This window comes from Mirounga angustirostris, unplaced genomic scaffold (assembly GCF_029215605.1).
Source record: "Mirounga angustirostris isolate CCGP_5_RB_7025 unplaced genomic scaffold, mMirAng1.0.hap1 SCAF_2, whole genome shotgun sequence".
In the NCBI taxonomy this organism is placed as follows: Eukaryota; Metazoa; Chordata; class Mammalia; order Carnivora; family Phocidae; genus Mirounga; species Mirounga angustirostris.
This window is the reverse complement of record NW_026991710.1, coordinates 4787450-4807735: the sequence shown is the minus strand read 5'-3', so window position 1 is coordinate 4807735 and position 20286 is coordinate 4787450. Positions and strand designations below refer to the sequence as shown.

Genomic DNA, 20286 nt, shown 5'->3' with positions numbered 1-20286 from the left:
ATCCCCCTCCTCCCCACTCTCCTTCTCAATCCCCCCTCCTTCTCGTCTCTTCCTCACCCCTCTTCCCTCTCCCCATCCCCTCTCCTTTCCTCGTCCTCCACCTCCTTGGTGTTCGCCATCCCGTCTTCAGCATCTAATCCCTGCACGTGTTCGGTGTGTGGGTGGCCCCCTCTCTGAGGCAGGGCGGCATGTACGTGACAACACATGGCCTTGGCTTCAGCCCCTGGTCTTTACTCACTAGCTGGGCGACTTCTCCAAGTGTCCTCATCTGTAAAATGGGTGTCGGTCCCGACCCTCTGAGGTGGGCAGCAGAGAGTAAATGAGAAAAGTATGTAGAGAAGGTAGCAAGGTGACCACACATAGTAGGTGCTCAACAAATGGGGGTTTTTTAATCATGAGGTTCTTATAGTGGTTCAGAAACAGCGCCCCTGGGTGGGTTGTTCCGGGCTGCTCTTGTCTTACCCGAAATTCTGACGGACAACAAAAGCCTCGCGACGGTGAGGCCTGGGGCTGAGCCAAGTTGCCAACCCCAGCCAGAAGGCAGCCCCACAGCTGCAGAAAACGCAGTCCTCCTGTCCCCCCACCTCTGGCCAGGACAGTGTCAGCTCACCCAGGCAGAAGGCAGAAATCGGAGGCTTAACCCAGGGCCACAGCTGGCCCTGCCTGTCCTGAATGTGTCCCCAGGGCCCAGGACAGAGCCAGCAAAGGCCTGCGTGGGGCGTGGCCCCCCTCCCACGGCCACCAGGTCCCACCGCACCTCTGGCTCCCGCTGGAAAATGACAACCCGGCCACCCTTGTCGCCTGTGGCCAGCAGCTCTCCGGTGTGGTTGAACTCAACAGTGGAGATGATATCGGCTGTGGGGGGAGAGACAGGAAGGTGTGGCTCATTAGGACCCCAGAACTGCAGAGCTCAACAGAACAGGCCCCCCGCCCCCCAGAGCCTGCACCCTTGGGCTGGGCCACCATCCAGAAGCAGGGGCACTAACGAGGGGCCGATGGTCCCCCTGTCCCCTCCCAGCTGGCCGCGGGACAGAGACCTGTTCACAGGCTTGCTTCCCTCTCTCTCCTTCCTACTTCCTTCCTTCCTCCTTCTCCTTCCTTCCAGAAACAGTTTGGGGGTTTCATGTGCTGCCTAGGTGAATGGGCCACAGTCTGACACTAGCCGTACTCTGGGGGCCCCCGGGACCAACTGTGGTCACCCCTGCCCATCATGGGTTCCCCATCGGTGGGACCCCCATAACCTTCACACATTCCTGGCCTGGACTTTGTAGGCCCCAGAATCTCTGATCCAGCTTTAGCACAGAGCCTCAGCCCTGATCGCTGCCCCCACTCCATCTCCTACAGCGACCTGAGTCCCGGCATGTCTCGGCCTGAAACCCTCCACTGGTCCCCAAAACCGGATGCTTTTCCCTCCCAAAGCCATCGTGGGCAGCTTCCCCTGTCAGGTGGTGGCAGCTGCATCCTCCCCTGGCTCAGGCCCAAGACTTGGGGTCTCTCTGACCCCTTTCTCTATGTCCCTCTCCAGGCGCCGTGTCCAGTCCTACTGGCCAGGCCTTCACAATGTATCCAGATTCCTCCCACATCTCCCCGCCTCTCACCTGGAAGATTCCGACAGCCTCCTAAAGGATCCCTTTGCTTCCTCCCTGCCCCTGCTTAAGCTAACCTAGCAAAGCATGAGCGACCCCGCCCAAAACCCTCTAGATCAAATCCCCATTTGACCTCAGAGTAGAGCAAAGGTCTCAGAGTGGTCTACAGCCTGAGTGGTCTGCGAGCCCCTGAGGCAGACCACATCGGAAGCCCAGACCTTTACCCTGCTCCTGCACCTGCACAGAACATGGCACTGGGCCCCTTGCAGCTTCTCAAAAGTACCGACTACCTCTTATCTCAAGACCTCGAGTGATTTTCACTTTCCTATTCAATAAACACCTTTTGCTTTTCCAACCAGTGCCTGTTAGAGGCAGCTTCTGGCCCCCACTGGCTTTCTGAGCCGTAAGTAAACGCCAGCTTTGACAGCAAAAGAAAAGAGGAGAGAGAGAAGGTGGTTTAGCAGCGGGATGATGGGCTGGACATTTTCATTGATCACGATAAAAGCACATTTCACTGAACTTAGAAAAACAAGACAAGATGGGGAGAGCAGCGGGACGGGAACGTGTACCCGCCCGCTGAGCACGGAGCCGGGAATGGGTCGGGCCCTTCACGGGGCCACCTGGCCTGACCCAGGAGCCCAAGCACCCCGGACCCGGAGTTAGAACCCAGCGGTGCCGGGGTCCTGGACAGCATAGCACCAGTCCTTGCTTTTCCTACTGGCACCCCCTAAGGGGCAAAGAGCAGGATATAAAATTGTGTATAAAATGTTTTTAATTATATACACCAGTGATCACAGCCGTGTTAAATGGCAAACACACTGGGCAGAGGGAAGAAAACCCGAAAAATGACCCCCCCCACCACATTAGCAGAGGGTGCTTTGGGGTGGCTACAATAAAATATTTTCGTTTCTTTTCCCACTTTCCTACATTTTCTCGGTTTTCTGTAATGAAGGTAATTTTTAATACCTTTATTGGGATATAACAGATATATAAATGCACATATTTAATATATACAATTTGATGAGTTTGGACATATGCATAATTTATATTATTTTTATGACGGAAGAATAACAATGCTATTAAATTAAAACGCCAGTGTGACCACTGGTACCCAGAGCCAATGCAGTCCATAAATGCTGGGCTGTTACCACGGTAACAGACACTAATATCTGCAGGCAATTTACAATTTATGTGTCAGTTTCACATCCGCTGCCTTCTTTGAAACTCATGCCAGCCCCTGAGGGGGATACCGCTATTATTTCCATTGGCAGCTAGAGAGATAGAGGACCCTGCACAGGGACAACCTCCCGAGCTGCTCGCGGGCCAGTGGGAAGTCCTGGGTTGGAGTCTTGGCTCCAGTGCCTTGGCTGTGTGGCCTTGGGTTGGTCACACCACTTCTCTGAGCCTCAGTTTTGTAGCATGGCTATAATAGGGTGTGCCCGGGGTCAGAAGCCCCAGTGGGACCATGGGGTGTGAAGGTCTAGGAGGAAGGATCACAAGTGTGAGGAACGAGGAGTTACCAAAATTAACTGGACAGAAAACTAAAGCCCCCTTTCATCCTTGCTTCTGGCCTCTACAGACTTCGCAGTGGCCAGCTCAGAAGTGTGCAAGATGAGTAATGGCTCAACCTTACTTACTATGCAGGTTTGGGGGTCCTGACCTCCAGCCCCGCGCTAGTCCCATCCTGGGAACATCTAGGGAGTAAGCAGACCATGGCATTGCTTCCTCACACTTTGGGCTGGTAGATGTTTCACCACTGGTTCATTGCTATTATCCTTATCAATAAAACCTTGAAATCAGAAAGTCCATTCTCTCATCTTGGAATATCTGACACATGTCCAGTCCCAATACCACCTCCTCCAGGAAGCCCCCCAGAGAGCACCACTGCCCCCCCCCAGTTCAGTGGTCTCTCCTACAACTACAGTCTCATGCCCACTCTGTGCCCCCTCATTGAATGTGGACCCCTTCCTACATGGGGGTGTCTATGTCCATGTTGCCTCTCATCTTGACCACGGAAGGGTCAATAACATCAACTCACGTGTCTTAAGTGCTCATTTGCCAGGCCCTGTTCTAAATCTCTCCATAGGAGTTTTTGCTTCTAGCCTGATGGCTCCTATTGGATCAACTCTCTCACCAATCACAACTATAAAGCCTCGACAGAAAAATAACAAAACACAACTACCTGAAGGCACTGGAGGGGACCAAATGCAGGTGGAACATGCAAGAAAATTAGCAATCACTCACCTAGTGAGCCATTTTCATGGCTTTTAGTCTGAGAACAGGCCCTAGCCTGTGTCCTATAGCTGCTGAAACTCAGGTAGAAAGTCCCACTCTTAGGTCTCATAAACCAGGTGACAGAGGCTGGAGAAACCCTAGTAGTAGCCGGAAAGTGAGGGAGTAAATTCTAGAAAGGGGGATGCCTGAGGGGGGCCCCCAAATACAGCACATAAACTCTGCCCAAATCTTTGGCCACAAAACACGCACACACATGACAGACTCCAAGCAGCCCAGCTAAGACTAAAAGAAGTGAACTGGGGTTTGTGCCCATCACCCCAGAGATGGGGTTTGCAGTTGAGTTCAACCAAGTTAACTGCTCACAAACACCAAATAAAACAAAAATGCTCTTTGGAGGGACATACGAAACATCTAGAGTCTCTACAATGTTATCATTCACAATGCCCAGGATATAATCCAAAATTATATGAAGACACACAAAGAAATAACACATCACCCATACTTAATATAAGGATAATTGATGGACACTAGCCACGGAATGCCCTGGATGTTGGAATTAGCAAATGAAAAAATTTAAAGTAGGTATTATAACTATGTTCAAGAATGTAAAGGGAAATTTGCTCCCACTGAATGAAAAAAAAGGACATTTCAACAGAGAAAAAAAAACTATTTTAAAAATAACTAAATGGACATCCTATAACTAAAAAATACAGTATCTGAAACAGAAGACCACTAAATTGCTTAACAGAAACTTTAAGATGACAGAAGAAAGACAGTACACTTGAAGATACATCAATACAAATTACCTGATGTGAACAATAGAGAGAAAATAAATTTAAAGAAGAAAGAACAGATCTTCCAGGATCTGTAGGTCAATATCAAACATCTAACATACATGTAATTGGAGTTCCAGAAGGAGAAGCGAGAGATAATAGGGTAGGAGAAAGACTTCAAGGGATAATGACTGAAAAAAATCCCCAATATGGGAAAAGACATCAGTGCACACATTTAGGAAGCTCAGTTAACTCCAAAGATGATAAATGCCAAGAAAACCACACCCAACCATTAAACTGCTGAGGACCAAAATAATGATAACATTTTATAAGCAGCTAGAATAAAACCATGTTGCATTCAGAGGCACCAGGACTCAAATGACTGCTAATTTCTCATCAGAAATACTGGAGTCCAGGAGTGCCTGGGTGGTTCAGTCCATTGGGAGGCTGGCTCTTGATTTCAGCTTGAGTCATAATCTTGGGGTCCTGTAATCAGCCTCGTGTTGGGCTTCATGCTGAGTGGAGAGTCTGCTAGAGATTCTCTCTCTCCCTCTCTCTCTGTTCCTCCCCCTGCTCACGCTGTCTCCTTTCTAAAATAAATAAATAAATATTTTTAAAAAGATACTGGAGGGGCACCTGGGTGGCTCAGTCGTTAAGTGTCTGCCTTCGGCTCAGGTCATGATCCCAGGGTCCTGGGATGGAGCCCCGCATCGGGCTCCCTGCTCGGCAGGGGGGCCTGCTTCTCCCTCTCCCACTGCTTGTGTTCCCTCTCTCACTGTCTCTCTCTCTCTCTCTGTGTCAAAATAAATAAAATTAAAAAAAAAAAAAGATACTGGAGTCCAAAAGTCATTCAAAGTGCTATTAAAAATCTGTGAACCCAGAATTCTGTATCCAGCGCAAATATTCTTCAAGAATGAAAAGCAAATGAAGACTCAGTTAAAGCCTTCCAAGGACCAGGAAGTCTAACCTTGGCACAATCCTATCGCCCTCTCATCATTCTCTCTTTACAGATAAGGACATTGGGTCACTAAGAGGCAAGACACTTGCCCAAAGTCACACATGCAGTGGGGCCTCTGCAGTGTGGGCTTCTGGCATGTCCCTGCACCCACACCGTAGAGCCTCACGGTGCCACTGGCTAAAACCTCAGGCTCAGGGTCCCAACTCAGCCACCGAGTGGGGTCTGCCAAGCCCACCCTGTCATGGGTGCTCCAAGTTACCCTGTCATGGGTGAAGAAAAATCCCAAGAAAGCCCATGCTGCCCTTCCACTTGGGAGGTCCCCTCTGCCTTCTGCTGCAGCCCTGGGGAGTCCCCCAAATGGCAAGGCTGGGTTGGAAGAGGCAGCTTGGACCATGCACAAGGAGAACCAGTCAACTCCCTGGAATTGGGCACCATGCAGCCCTGGCAGGGGAAGCCCAGAGCTACCTGGTCAGGTAGCCAGAAAGCCATACTATGGTCCAGTGTAGGCTTAGGGACAGGTCAAAGGTGGTGTTTGATGTGACCAGCCACGTGACAGGTCCACATTGGGATCTGGAGCCAGGGGTGGTGTTGTGGGTTGAATGGTGTCCCCAAAAAGATATGTTGAAGTCATAACTCCCAGGACCTGTGGCTGTGATATTATTTGGATCATCCTTTGCAGATGGTCAAGTTAAGATGTGGTCATACTGGACTACAGCGGGTCCTAAATCCAATGACTGGAATCCTAATAAGAAGGCTACATGACGACATGGGGACACGGGGACACACAGGGAGAAGGCCATGTGACAACAGGGGCAGAGACTGCAGTGAGGCATCTGCAAGCCAAGGAACTTCGGGGACAGTGGTCACCACCAGAGCTGGAAGAGCCTGGAAGAGATGCTTCCAGCAGGCTTCAGAGGGAGCATGGCCCTGCCAACACCTTGCTTTCTGTCTTCCAGCCTCCAGATGGTGAGAGTAGGGATCTCTGTTGTTTTAAGAGGGAGAACAGGGCTAAAACAAGAAACCGTGCACACACCAGCCCTGGAGGACACTGGCTGCACACACCCTGGGCTGTGGCTCCTGTGGGTGCCACGTGGGGAAGGATCAGCCCGTGGATCCCCGGGATACCCACTGTGGCTGTCACCAAGAGGAAGATATTCCAGTTGCAGCCCTGGTCCGTGCTCGCTGTGTGACCTCACCCAAATCATTGACCCTCTCTGAGCCCTGACTGTTGCATTGGTAGGATGGGAAATGTCATCCCTGCCTGGCCACAGTTCTCCTAGGGTTTATGTGTGGACTGGAAAGTTCTCTGGAAACTCTGGCAGAAGCCTGCAAATGCGTCAGGGAGATTAAGATGCTCATCAGGGGGGACTCTCCCCTGCTCGTCCATCACCGTCCGTCACCATAAGTGCCGTCGACACCATTAATGATCCGTCAGATGTCAGGGCTCACCGCAGAGGGGGGCCTCGGAAAGTCCAGCCTGATCCTTCTGATGGGAGCATTGCCTTTAATTAGTGTTGTCAGAGGCATCAGGCTGATGAGGAGGGAGGAGCAGGCAAGAAAGAGGAGGGAAGAGGAGTCTGCCTGCTGCAGAAGGAAGCTCCGTGAGAAAAAGGAGGCCCTTGTGGTTGCTGCTCTCCCTCTCCCGGACCCCCGCTCCACCACGAAACCCCAGGCCAGCCTGCTGGAGGATGAGAGGCAGGTGCAGCAGGGATGAGCCACTGCAGCTGAGGCCACCCTGGGCCAGCCTACAGCCAGCAGGTCGGCCTGCAAAAGGCAGCAGAGACACCTTCCTGACCACAACTACCGCCGATGTGCCAGTGAACACAGCCAATGTGCAAGGAACACCCAGCTGACCCACAGACTTGGGAACAAAACTAAATGCTTATTGTGTGGAGCCATTGAGCTCTGGGGGCGTTTGTTATGCAGCAGGGGCTGACTGGGACAGAAGGGCGCCCAGCAGTGCTGCATCTGCTCCGTAGATGACCTGTTTTTGGAGGTGGGCCAGTCATCGAAAAGGGAAGACTTTCCTGATCAGAACAAGCTCTCAACTATCAGCTAGGTTTCCAGGCAGGTGCACGCTCTGTCCCCCACCCAGGGTCAGCACTCTGACCACAGCGCTGTCCCTTCCCCATTCACCTAGACAGCTCCAAATGTTCTCCAGGTCTCAGCCCAAATGTCCCATCTTTGCGGAAGCCACCAAGCCCTCCATGCTGACACCTGGTTCTTTTGGGTCACGGGGGACTGTGATGGCCCTGGGGGTGGGAGGCAGCAAGATGACAGAGGCCCCAAAACCAGACTCGGGCTCAAGGCTTCCCCACTCACTGATGTGTGACCTGAAGCAAGTCCCATCCCCTGAGACTCAGTTTCCTCCCCTGGAAAACAGGGGTAATGTCATCGGACTCATAAGAGGCCTGATATGACAGGGATCAGGACGGCAAAGGGAGTGGGAGTTTTGAGAACCTGGACTTCGTGTGGCTCCGGGACCCTGGCCCCTCGGACCAGAACAGGTCATAGTAATAGTTAACCCTCCTGGTGCTTCCTGGGAGCTGTTCTAGCACTTGACACATAGCACTAAATCCTCTTAGCTCCCAAAAGTTGGAGTGATGCCATTGTCCCCATTGTACAGAAGAAACAGAGGCACAGAGAGGATTAATAACTTGCCGAAAGCTGCCTACCTGGGGCGTACAGGGTTGGGACTCACTCCCAGGCAGGCTGGCTCCACAGTCCTTGAACTTGACCCCCAGCCTGGTGCTTCTCGAGACGTTTAAAGGGGTCAGAGATGGGAGTGGGGGGTGGGTGAAGACATTTCCTGGGAGAAAGCAGATACTGAGGGGAGGGTCCCCACCCACCTATTCCCTGCCCAAGCCTAGCAACACCTTCACAGAGCTCTGAAGTACAATTCCTGAAGGCAGGGGACCCAGGCCCAAGACCGGGAAAGCTGGGTGTTGGGGTATGGCTGTGAGGGGACACAATGGCTTGTGCCCATGTGCTTCCTGGGGACAGGAGAGAGCTGGCGTAGGTCATCTTTGTCCTATCTGCTGGCTTCCCAGAAGGGCAAGGAGAATGCTGGAGGGGGAGGCCACTGCATCCTGGGGCCAATGAAGGCCACCAGATACACAGCTGTGCCTGCCTGGGTCAAGGTCTGGGTCAAGATCTGGATCAACCTTCTGTGAGAGGTTTGGCAGGAAACTTCCAGAACAGCCAGAGAAGGACCCATGAGAAAAACAGGCAGCTCTATCCTACCCACCAGGGCCAGCCAGAGAGGACAAAGCCACCAGAAGTAGGAGGTGGCCCGTCCTCCTGGCAGCCATGCCAGTGAGTGGGGGAGGGGGAGAGCTGCAAGACCCAGCCCCAGCCCCAGCCCCACTGCCGGCCTGCAGCACAAGCAGGAGGGGGCTCAGAGGGGAAATGCCAGCTCTGGTTTGGCCTCTGGACCGTTACCTGGGCCTGGACAGCCACTACTGCACGTGACAAGGGGCCAGTTAGCTCCCTGAGGGTGACCATGGAGGCACAGACCTGTCCAAGGCCTCACCCAGGGCAGGGAAGCTGACCTCCCTAAGGCCTGATGGAAGGAGGGCGACGCCACCCCAGAGAGGCTGAGCTCACAGTCCACACCTGCCTCCCGCACCTCTGCTCTCAGCTGGGTGCCAGCACCCGGCCCACCGGGAGCCACGATCACGCTGTGGCTGAATTTCAGCCCCGGCCGCAGAAGCCCAGCCCCGGTCCCAAGCAGGTCTGTGAGAAGTTCCCTCCTGCCGCCCGAACGTGGTCGGGGGGTCGGGGAGCAGCTCCCAGGCTGCGGGCAGAGGTCGGGTGAGGGAGCTGGACGCTGTGGCCAGGCCAGGGTGGGTCTCCTTGGATGGCGCTTGGGTCACACGGCTGGAGTAAAGTGCGAAGGGGCTGGTGGGAGGTTTGGGAGGGTCTCGAGCAGCGGCTCCCAGCTGCCACCGCCTCCCACCCTGTGGTCAGCCGGCCAGAGCCGGGGACACTGGGAAAGCGTGGCTCACGTAGTGCTCACGGGAGAGAGGGGTGGTGGAGGGAGGCCTGGGGTGGGGGTGGGGCTGGGCTGGTGTAGGTTATGCCCTCACAGCATAGTTACTCCACGGGTCGGCCACTCTCTAGCACGCGGGAGATCTGCATTCAAATCCCAGTCTTACGAGCTGTGCGACCTCGGACAAAGCACTTCACCTCCCTGAGCCCATCTGATCATCTGGGAAACAAAGATGGCCATCCACACTTTCCAAGGCAGTTGAAAGGCTGACCTGACATCCCCCAGCACGTGACAGGCACTGGGCAAATCCGTTTACCATTCATTTCTCCTCTCGAAAGAATGTTAATTAACAGGGAGTTGTTCAGTTATTGTTTTAAGGGAAAATGTTGGCTAGAGTTTGATATTTTTAATGTAGACTGTTGGATAAAAGATTAAAAAAATAAGTACAGAGTTTCTGTTTGGGATGACGAAAAAGTTCTAGAAATGGATAGTGGGGTTGGTTGCATGACACTGTAAATATACTTAATGCCAATGAATTGCACACTTAAAAACAGTTAAAATGGTACATTTTATCTTGTGTATATTTTGCCATAAGAAATTCAATTTATTCGGGCCCACCCAGGGATGCCAAAAAAATTTTAATTAAAAAAAGAGAATAGTAATTGAGCACCTACTGTATCCCAAGCACTGTTACATGGGGGAGCTCTGCATATACACTCCCTGCAGGAAGCTCACTCCCTAGTGAAGGGCGCAACCAATGAGCAAGTTTTCGTATAAATATATATCATTTTTCTGGGGAGGGGGTGAGAGCTAAGATGAAAACAAAGGTAAAGGGGATGGAAGGGGTGGGAGGTGCTGTTTTAGTTGGGGAAATCAGGGAAGACTTCCTGGAGGAGAGGCATTTCAGCAGAGACCTGGGCGAGCCACACAGATATCAGGGCGCGTAGCAGGTGCAAAGGCCCTGAGAGGTAGGAGTCAGCTTGGTCTGTTGCAGGTCAGCAAGGAGGGCAGCGCGTGCGTGGTGACAGGGGCAGCTCAGAGTGGCGGGCAGGGCGAGGTCCCTGGGCGAGGCAGGCCGAGGCGGGACTTGGGATTTCATTCCAAGTGACAGGAGCAACTGCAGAGCATTCTGGGCTGGGGCGCCACCATCTGACAAGGATTAATGGCGTCTGCTACCCTCGCGTGTGTCTCTCGCTAAGGGACATGAGCTCTTTCAGCGGCGGGCAGAGTCCCTGCCCTGCCCAGGAGCGCAGGCCTGGCACCTGAGGGCTCTCGGGAAACCGGGAAGTAGCGGGGGTGGCAGGAGCCGGCTCCATCCCCACCGCGCACGTGCCTTCCGGAGTTTGTGTGTCTCGCTCTGGGTCCTCAGCTGTTAGGAGAGGTGTCGCCATCAAGGCGTTTTTGTGGTTGTTGCTTTTATTTTAACATTTTAAAAACGGAGATATAGGGGCGCCTGGGTGGCTCAGTTGGTTAAGCGACTGCCTTCGGCTCAGGTCATGATCCTGGAGTCCCGGGATCGAGTCCCGCATCGGGCTCCCTGCTCAGCGGGGAGTCTGCTTCTCCCTCTGCCCCTCCCCCATCTCATGTGCTCTCTCTCATTCTCTCTCTCTTAAATAAATAACTAAAATCTTTAAAAAAATAAAAAATAAAATAAAATAAAATAAAATAAAAACGGAGATATAATTCACGTAACATAAAATTCACATTTCAAACTGTACGTCAGTGTCTTTTAGTGCATTCACTGTGTTGTGCAACCATCACGACTACCTGATTCCAGAACATTCCATTCACGCCCAAAGAGAGCCCCCGTGCCTACAGGCAGTCACTCCTCACTCCCTGCCAGCCACTCACCTGCCTTCTGTCTCTGTGGCCTGGCCTCTTCGGGACACTTGCTATAACGGGGTTCATACAGCTGGGGGCCTTCTGTGCTGGCTTCTTTCCCCCGGCATGTTCTCCACGTGGAGTGTATGCCACTGCTCAGTCCTTTCTCGGCTGAGTATCGCTCCACTGTGATCAGGATGCTCTTTAGGACAGGTCCCATTCCCTTGAAGCAGAAACTCAGGCCCCAGAAGGCTTGAGTGGTGGCTGGGAGCCTGTGAGGGGCCCTGCACCCTGGGACCCCCGACCAGCTGAGGGGCTGCTGTGGGAGCCGGAGCGAGGGGGGGGCGGTGCTGCCCCTTCCATGGGTGCTCCCCGAGGGGCAGGGTCCAGGCAGGCAGGGGCTGTGGCTGCTAGCTCCTCCCTGCCAGGCCAGATGGGCGCCTGCTGGGTAGCCGTTGGCCTGGCCCGCACAGAGGCAGATGGGCTGGGGGCGGAGCGGGGGCGGGTGGTAGGGGCTGCAGTGGATTTGCCCATGGTCAGCAGGACCTGGTCAGGCTGCTGGGTTTGACTTCGGGCCAGGTCAGATTGTGCTCAGAGCAGGGGCAACTCCCCAGATCGGACTCCAGCAGAGCCCCCAGGAATCATCCCTGAATCAGACCCCTGTGGGCCCAGAAGGTGGCCAGGGGGCCTGGGGCTAGCAACTGGCCTCAGGACAGGGGCAAGGTGTGAAAGGACCCAGAGAAGACCACCTGCTCCCTGCCTGCTTCCTCACAGCACAAGCTCCAGGAAAAGCCCACGGTATGGTCACCTGGGCTTCTCTCCTAAAGATGAAGATTCCCAGGGCCCTGCTCAGACCCAGTGGATCAGAATCGCTCGCTGACACCTGGAATCTGCATTTTGACAGGTTCTTCTGTGCTGTGCCAAGATTTGCGGGCCACCGGTGAAGCGCTGGGAGGTTTGAGAGTGAGAGAGTCTCACTTCCTTGGGGCTGCCTGAGCCTCAGTTTCCCGATCTCTACAGTGGGTACAATGCTATCATCTCTCAGGGTTGGTTGTGAGGACTTGAGGTGACATATACAGAAGTGTCTGATAATAAAAAACTGCTCAAAAATTGAGCTGCAATCAGTACTATGTTGTTATTATGCACGTAAACCAACAGAATGATCTGGATTCTGAGAGAAAGGGCAGAGGGGAAGAATTAATACACGGCGGGGGGTAGTTTGAGATGTGGTGAACTGGCTGTTGGGGGACCCGGCTCTGAACCCCACTGAGTCTCAGCTTCCCCCTCTGTGTAATGGTCATAGTAAGAGCTGCCCGTGCTGGAGGGCTCTAGAAATGGCAACGTGTTTTCACAGGCCAGGATGATGAGCCTGCTGTGGAGGGGAGGATGGAGGCCTGATGCCGACGCAGACTGACCACCAGTGTCGGGCCAGGCCAGCTGACCAGGGCCCTCCCAGTGCCTGCGTCCCGTAGGCCCTGGCCACTCTGCTCAGGATGCAGCCAGTCCCTCAGACCCCCCTGGCAGATGGGCAACCAGGGCCAAATGGCGTGATGACAAGGACACCCTTCGGGCCTCATCACATCAGTGTGTCCACTGATTCCTTTGCCAGGCCTGCTTCTGTTCTGCTCCAGGGCTGGGACAGAGGGCTGGGCACTGAGCTGGGTGCTGATGTCGTGGCTGGCACAGCCGGATGGCTCCTCTGCCCACCTCTCCTACCTCTGCCCTGGTACCGGCCATCACTACTTCTCTCCTGGAAGACTGGGGTTTCCTGCCTTTGTCCGGCCCGGTCCACAGGGCCCCGGTCCACAGGGCCCCGATCCAGAGGGCCTTTTGTGAAGCTGAAACCCCATCACACCATGACCCTCCCTAAAACCTTCTGTGGCTCCCCATTGCCCTCACCTGCCTCTCTCTCTGCCTCCCAACACAACCCCAACCCCTTAGGCAGCCTGGACTTTTTGTGTTTCCCCAAATGGGACCATTTATTTATTCACTGAATATCTAGTGACCACCGACTAAGTGCCAGACCTCACAGTAGGCCACGGGAATTTGGCAGTGCGCCAAATGGGGCACTGAGCAGGCCCTCCCAACACCCAGTGTCTGTCAGCAGGAGAGTGCCCACAGAGAAACAAAGAAACACCGCACATTGTACACACTCTCCTAGCCCTTCCTCCTGGGAAGGCCCTGTGGGCCTGGGTGACAGCCCCGTGCAGGATGCCGTGCATTCCAAGGGGTGGCCGGGGGTGTAGGCAGGGCCTGGATACCCCCAACTGTTGTTCCAGCCCTGTCACTGGGGGTGACCCGCAGCTGGCCGAGAGTGAGGGCATGACCTTGGCAGCAGATGGGCAGGGTCACTCTAGCTGGGCCTCGTTCACCAGCAAGGACCCCTGGTGCTCCCTGTGGGAAGGAGTCCCGGCTTCCCTGGGGCTCTTCTCTCCCAGCCTCAAGGCTGACCGGGCTACGTGGCTGGCACAGCCACTCTGCTTGGAATACCAAGGCCACGGACAACCCCATCATGGTTTCGCCGGGCACCCTGGTGGAACCTGGGTCCTGGGGGAGCTCACTCACTGAGAGCCACCACGGGCTGGGCACTGGCCAGGAGCCTTACTTGCCCCCATGGTGCATTAACCCCACCGCAGCTCTGGGACTCTGGGCCATTCTGCCATTTCCATGTGGGTAAACGTAGGCCCAAGCACATTATATTCGGCAACTGCTGTGTGGTCCCAACTATGGGGCCGGCATGGTGACCGCCCCTTAAACTTGGCATCACAATCACCGCAAGCATTTTGCACCCATGACCTTACTTAATGGCTGTGATGGCCTTCTGGGGTGGCATGACTCTCCCCCACTTAAGATGGGGAAACTGAAGCTTCCTGAGGGTGGGGTCTGTGCTGTGCTGGTAAACAGTTGACCACCGGCTCTTTGGGGGATGGGGGAGAACCAGAGTGAACACCCAGATTTGTGTGTTTGCTGAGCCTGAGACTTCAAGCCGCTCACAGTTTAAAAACGGGCTTGCAAAATCTCTAAAAACATAACAACCGGGGCTGGGGCACCAAATTCCTGACACAAGACAGCTCTGGCACACCCCGGGTGGAGTCCCGCACATCCACACCTGTGAGGGTCCTGGAAGTGGCCTCAGCCCCAGCCTTCAGCCTCCGAGTGAGACTCCTCCAGCAGCCCCACGGCGGCCCTCGGAGGGCAGCGCGGCCCCTAGAAGCCTCACATCTCAGTCAGCAGGACCCTCGCCACGGCTTCCAAGCTCCACCCAGTGCAGCCCAGTATCACGGACTCCAGGACCAGGGCACTTGGGGAGGGCAGCCAGACCCCAGCACGCTACGAACAGGCTAAATATCCACATCTGCCTCAGGGGGCCATAAGGATTAAATGAGTGAGCATGTGTTCACGTTAGATCAGGACCTAGAACAGCCAAAACAATTTTACAGAAAAAGAGCAAAGCTGGAGGCCCTACCTGACCTGACTTCAAGACTTCCTACAAAGTCAACAGTCATCAGACAGTGTGGGTATCACTACGAGGATACACCTACAGGACAACAGAGCGGAGAAGTCAGAAATAGACCCACACATCCATGGTCTGTGGTTTTGTTAAAGACGCCCAGGCAATTCGATGAAAGAAGGACGGTCTTCCCAATCCATATGCAAATGTATGGGGAAAAAAGTTAACATCAACCCTTACTTTATGCCATGTACAAAATTATGTTAGAGTAAGTCACAGACCTAAATATAAAAGCTAAAACTACAAAACAACCAGACGAAAATACAGAAGAAAATCTTTGCAGCTTTGATTTCTTAAACAAGACCTAAAAAGCGTGAATGGCAAAAGAAAAAAAAATGGATAAATTGTACTTTATCGAAATTTAAAGTTTTGTTCTTTGGAAGAAACCATTATAAAAACAAAAAGGCAAGCCACAGATTGAGAGACAATACTCACAATACATATATCGGACAAACTACCCACATCCAGAGGGTACACAGACCTTGTATAACTCAGTAATAGCCTGCAAACCACTTAATTAAACATGGGTAAAAGACTTGATCAGATAAAAGCAAAATATATGAATGGCCAGTAAATACACGAAAAGATACTCAACATCACTGGTCACCAGGGAAATGCACATTTAAATCCCAATGAGAGGGGCACCTCGGTGGCTCAATCAGTTAAGTGTCAGACTCTTGATTTCAGCTCAGGTCATGATCTCAGGGTCGAGATGAGCGTGGAGTCTGCTTGAGGTTCTCTCTGCCCCTCTCCCTCTGTCCCTCCCCACTCAGCTCATGCTTGCTCTCTCTCTCTCTCGGAAAAATAGAAATCAATCAATCAACCAATCAATCAATCCCGATGAGATGCCAGTAGGCACCCATGATGAGGGCTAAAATTAAAAAGACTGATAATGTCAAGTTGGTGAGGATATCACACAACTGGAAATCTTCCCTGCTGGTGGGAATGCACAGGGGTTTCAGCCCTGTGGGAAAGAACTGGGCAGTTTCTTATAGAGCTCAGCACATGCTGCTCATATCACCCAGCCATCTCTTGTCACCAAGAATAACAAAGCCCATGAACACGAAGACTTGCCCACACATGTTCATAGCAGCTTTGTCCACAGCAGCTCAAAACTGGAAATGATGCACAAACAGGTGAATGCAGAAACAAACTGTGGTATGCCCATACAGTGGAATGCCGCTAAGCCATAAAGATGGACACGTCAGTGAGACACGCAACAACAGGGGTGAATCTCAGAATGATTATGCCCAGTGAAAGAAGCCAGACAAAAGCATGTGCAGTCGTGTATATGAAGCTCCAGGAAAAAAGCAAATTAATATACAGTGTCAGAAGGCAAATCAGTGGTCACCAGGACACAGGGCACAGTCCGGGAGAGACAGCACCAGACAACAAGGAAACTTTTGGGGGTGATGGAAATGTTCTGAATCCTAATCGTGGTGGCAATTTCCTAAGCGTCTACAGTTGTTAGAACAATGGGACTCGGGCACCTGGGTGACTCAGTTGGTTAAGCGACTGCCTTCGGCTCAGGTCATGATCCTGGAGTCCCGGGATCGAGTCCCACATCGGGCTACCTGCTTGGCAGGGAGTCTGCTTCTCCCTCTGACCCTCCTCCCTCTCATGCTCTCTGTCTCTCATTCTCTCTCTCTTAAATAAATAAATAAAATCTTTAAAAAAAAAAAAAAGAACAACGGGACTCTGCACTGTGAGGAGATGCAGTTTATAGCACTTCCTAACACCGTTTTTAAGTTTTTGTTTGCAGTAAAGGGGAAAGGGGGGGGGGCCACCACAGCAGGCACCTACCCTGTTCTGAATCCTCTAGCAAACTGCTGATTTAATACCCTCAGGGCTCTATCAGCAAGCCGACCACCCGAGTAATTACATTAAGGAAAACAACCATTTGGTGCATTTTTCATCAACTGCGATCATTCATATTTACCAAGCTGCTAATTCATCTCAATTTGTCTAAGGAGGTCTGACCCACCCTGGCCTGGGCATGAGAAATGCATTGTGCCAGGCACTCAGTAGAATCTCATTAATTGCATGTTGAATTCATTAATAATCATCCTGCTTCCTCAGGTGCACAGAGCTCATCAGTGGCCGACGGGAAACCAGAAGCCAGCGTGGGTAGCCTGAGCTGACCCTGGGAGAAGCCCAAGGTGCCCCCCTCCATGGACAAAGCCTTTTCCAGGGCATTATCAGATGCTGAGGCCTGGACCAGCAAGTGAAGGCAGAGTCAGGACCATTTTGATGGGATATTAGGAATCGGGGCTGGCCATACAGCAGTGAAGCTTGAAAACCAGTGGGCAGCCGACACGGCATCAAATGCAAGCTTCCACCAGATATGTCCAGTCCAGCTGGATGACAGAAGTCTGCAGCTGGATAAAACTGCAGGGGACAGTTGAGCCAAAGCGTGGGAGTCTTGGCTGGGAGTCTCAGGTCAAGCCAGTCGGAGCCAGTATTTTCCTCCCAGTCTACTTCCTTTTGGATACTAAGATTCCTTGTCAATGGCAAGTGACCCAGGGAGGGGGAGACAAGTTTCCTCTTTTGGCTTCATCCTGAGCTTCATTAATCCCTTAAGTCAGCAGTTCTCAGATGTGGTCTAAGGACCCCTGATGACTCACAGGGTCCTGCTTTTTCCAGCTACATATCTGCATGAGGCTGTATGTTCTATCACTTCAAGCAGACAACAGATCTGAACAGGCTGAGTGCAGAAGCAGGTGCAAGAATCCTGCTGTCATCTATGAAGCCAGACATTAAAGAGATGTACAGAAATGCTACTCTTCTCATGAATGTTTTTTTGTTTTGGAAAACACAGTAATTTTCCAGAGAAAAAATATTATTTATGTTAACGTATAATGGGCATATTATTTTCATTTTTAAATGGATACGTAAATCTTTTTAAATGTCTCAGTTCTCATTTTTAAATATGGTAAATATCGGTGGCAATAGCCCACATATGCAGAAGCTCTTAGGGAATCCCTGATAATTTTTAAGAGTGTAAAGGGCTCCTAACACCTAAAAGGTTGACAACCACCACCCCTAAAAGTATGGTGGGCAATGTGGGCGTTTGATCTATTAATGTCTACTAATCCACGCATTCTTCCTTAGTTTAGAGCTCTTGGGTCCATCAAGGACTCTCCCATGTTCCTAGGGTGGTGCCATTTGTCACAAGATGCCCAGAGCCGAATGGAGACGTGAGGATAAGCCAATGAGAACCTGACAGCAAACATCCCAGAACTGGGCTGAAGCTTGCATGGGCAGGCTTGCTGTTCCCATCTCAGACAATGCCCTACCTCTTGCTCACGGGGTTGTTGTGGTCAAGGGAGTGAGGGAGGGAAGCTGAGCCAGAAGAGGCCAAGAGAACATCTCAAGGGGGAAAAAGGATCTCAGCTCATATAGACATTCCATCAAAAGCAGCAGTGTGTCCAGTGCATGTTTTGGCCAAATGGTGCATGGCTGGATGCTGCATGGTGCATGGTACAAGGCTGGATGCCGCATGCTACGTGCTGCATGGTGCACAGCTGGATGCTACGTGGTGCATGGTGCACGGCTAGATGCTACAATCAATATTTGGCCAAAGACAAATGTTACCACCATAGAAAAAAACTTCTGGGTATGAGAATAAATCTGAAATTATAGTCAACATTTGAGTCATGAATCTTAACACACTACTCAGCTCGCCTGTCCTTCTAGAAAAAAACTGGTGAGGTTGACAACATTTCTCTCCATCTCCTGGACCCAGCTGATGGTGAGGATGCCGTTTCACAGATGGACACTCTGGCCAATGCTTTCGGAAGGTGCTTCTGAGTACTTCCAGCCTTCAGAATGCCTCCCTCTGCTGTGTGTTCAGTTGTAATATTTCTGCACACGCTTGCCTGATTCTGGACCACTGATCCCCGGGAGTTCAGATGACAATGAGGCAGTTCCTCAGCCTTCCAGAGACTGAGGGCAAAGCCACGCATGGAACAGCAGCTTGGGGCTCCATGCAACTCAGAGCCCTACACCCCGGCTGGTCTGAGATGCCCTGGAGCTGGGCTTGAGGGCTCCGGGCTCGCATGCAGCATCCATGAGCCTGACAGCCCCAAAGTGCCCTGGCTGTGAGCTCAGGAAAGTCACGAGCTAGACAGGGTAACGAGCCCTGTCTTCCGGCTGCACAAGTAGCAGAATCTAGGAGGGGAGCCTCCCCCCTGAACACAGCAGTGGAGGGTCCTGCTGAGCATGTTGGCAAGGTGGTAACAGTGGGTGCCACTTAAGTACCCCCGGCAGCCAGACTCAACGCTGCAAGCACACATGCCTCAGGAGCAAAACAGTCAGTGGCCCCAGTGGCCCAGCCAAAGGACCCAGCTTCAGATCCTGGCTCTGTCATGCACTAGCTGTGTGACGTTGGGCCAGTTACTCAACATCTCTGTGCCTGGGCCTCCTCATCTGTACACCAGGGTTGCTGATACGGCGGGTGTCAAGTTCCTCATGGGGCCGCGGGGGGCGACAACCAGTGACACTCTTGGAACACTGCCTGGGGCGGTTTTCCTTGCTCTGACCCATCTCCTCCGACCAACCAGCAACCCAGGAGGTGAGTGAGGATTGCTTGAGGCTGGAGAAAAGCCACCCTGGAAGGCTGAAGGGCTCTGTCCAAGGTTCTGTGGCAGGTCCAACTGGGCTCTGCACACCCATCTGCCTGACCCCAAGCCCTCTGCACTTTCCACTTTACCTGTGGCTTTTTAGTTAAGCTGGTCTTGTTTCACCAAATCAAGAAGCTGCTCCTTGCTATTTTAGACCCACGATGGAAAGTAGGCTGAACTCGTAGGTGGGGTACTTGGCTCTGCCCTTTCCCAGTCATGCATCCTCAGTGTTCTCACCTGCAAAATGAGAATAGTGCTACCTGCCCTCCCTTCCTTCCTTCTTTCTCTCCTTGCCTCTTCTTTCTTCCTTTCCCCGCTCCTTCATTATAGCAGACATGTGCTGCACCACCACACTAGGTAGTGAATCAGACACGGAGGCCCTTGGCCTCAGGAGCTCCCAGTCTCGTTGAAGAGTCAGGGAGGCAAACAAGCACCATATGGTATGGCCAGTGCTTCAATGCAGAGAGACGCAGGGACTGGGGGGGGGCCAGCCAGGGGAATCAGGAATGGCTTCCTGGAGGAGGTGGTGTTGAAGCTGGGTCCTGTACGGCCAGTATGAGCAGAAACACAGACCATGGGGAGGCATTTCGGATGGCCAGGGGCTTGCATGTGCATGGCTGGAGCACCCAGCCCGTGGAGGCAGGGAGGCAGACAGGGTCCTCAAAAGCCACCTCTTTGCCAGGCCCTGAACGGCCTGCTGAGAAAGACCAACTGAGTCAGGAAATCTGCATCCTCTTGCTGTCGTCGCCTGGCTAACTCACACCTTCCAGGACCAGCTGGTAAATCAGG

General features: G+C 52.7%; 1 protein-coding gene across 3 annotated transcripts in view; it reads right to left on the bottom strand.

The window, feature by feature from the left end:
* PPP2R2C (protein phosphatase 2 regulatory subunit Bgamma) overlaps nt 1-20286 on the bottom strand; it is a 134281-nt gene that overhangs the window by 51609 nt on the left and 62386 nt on the right. For all 3 annotated transcript variants that reach the window (XM_045881515.3, XM_045881516.2, XM_045881514.2), the window contains exon 2: nt 758-855. In XM_045881515.3, coding sequence (XP_045737471.1) covers nt 758-855 — 98 coding nt within the window. The remainder of the gene's footprint in view (nt 1-757; nt 856-20286) is intronic.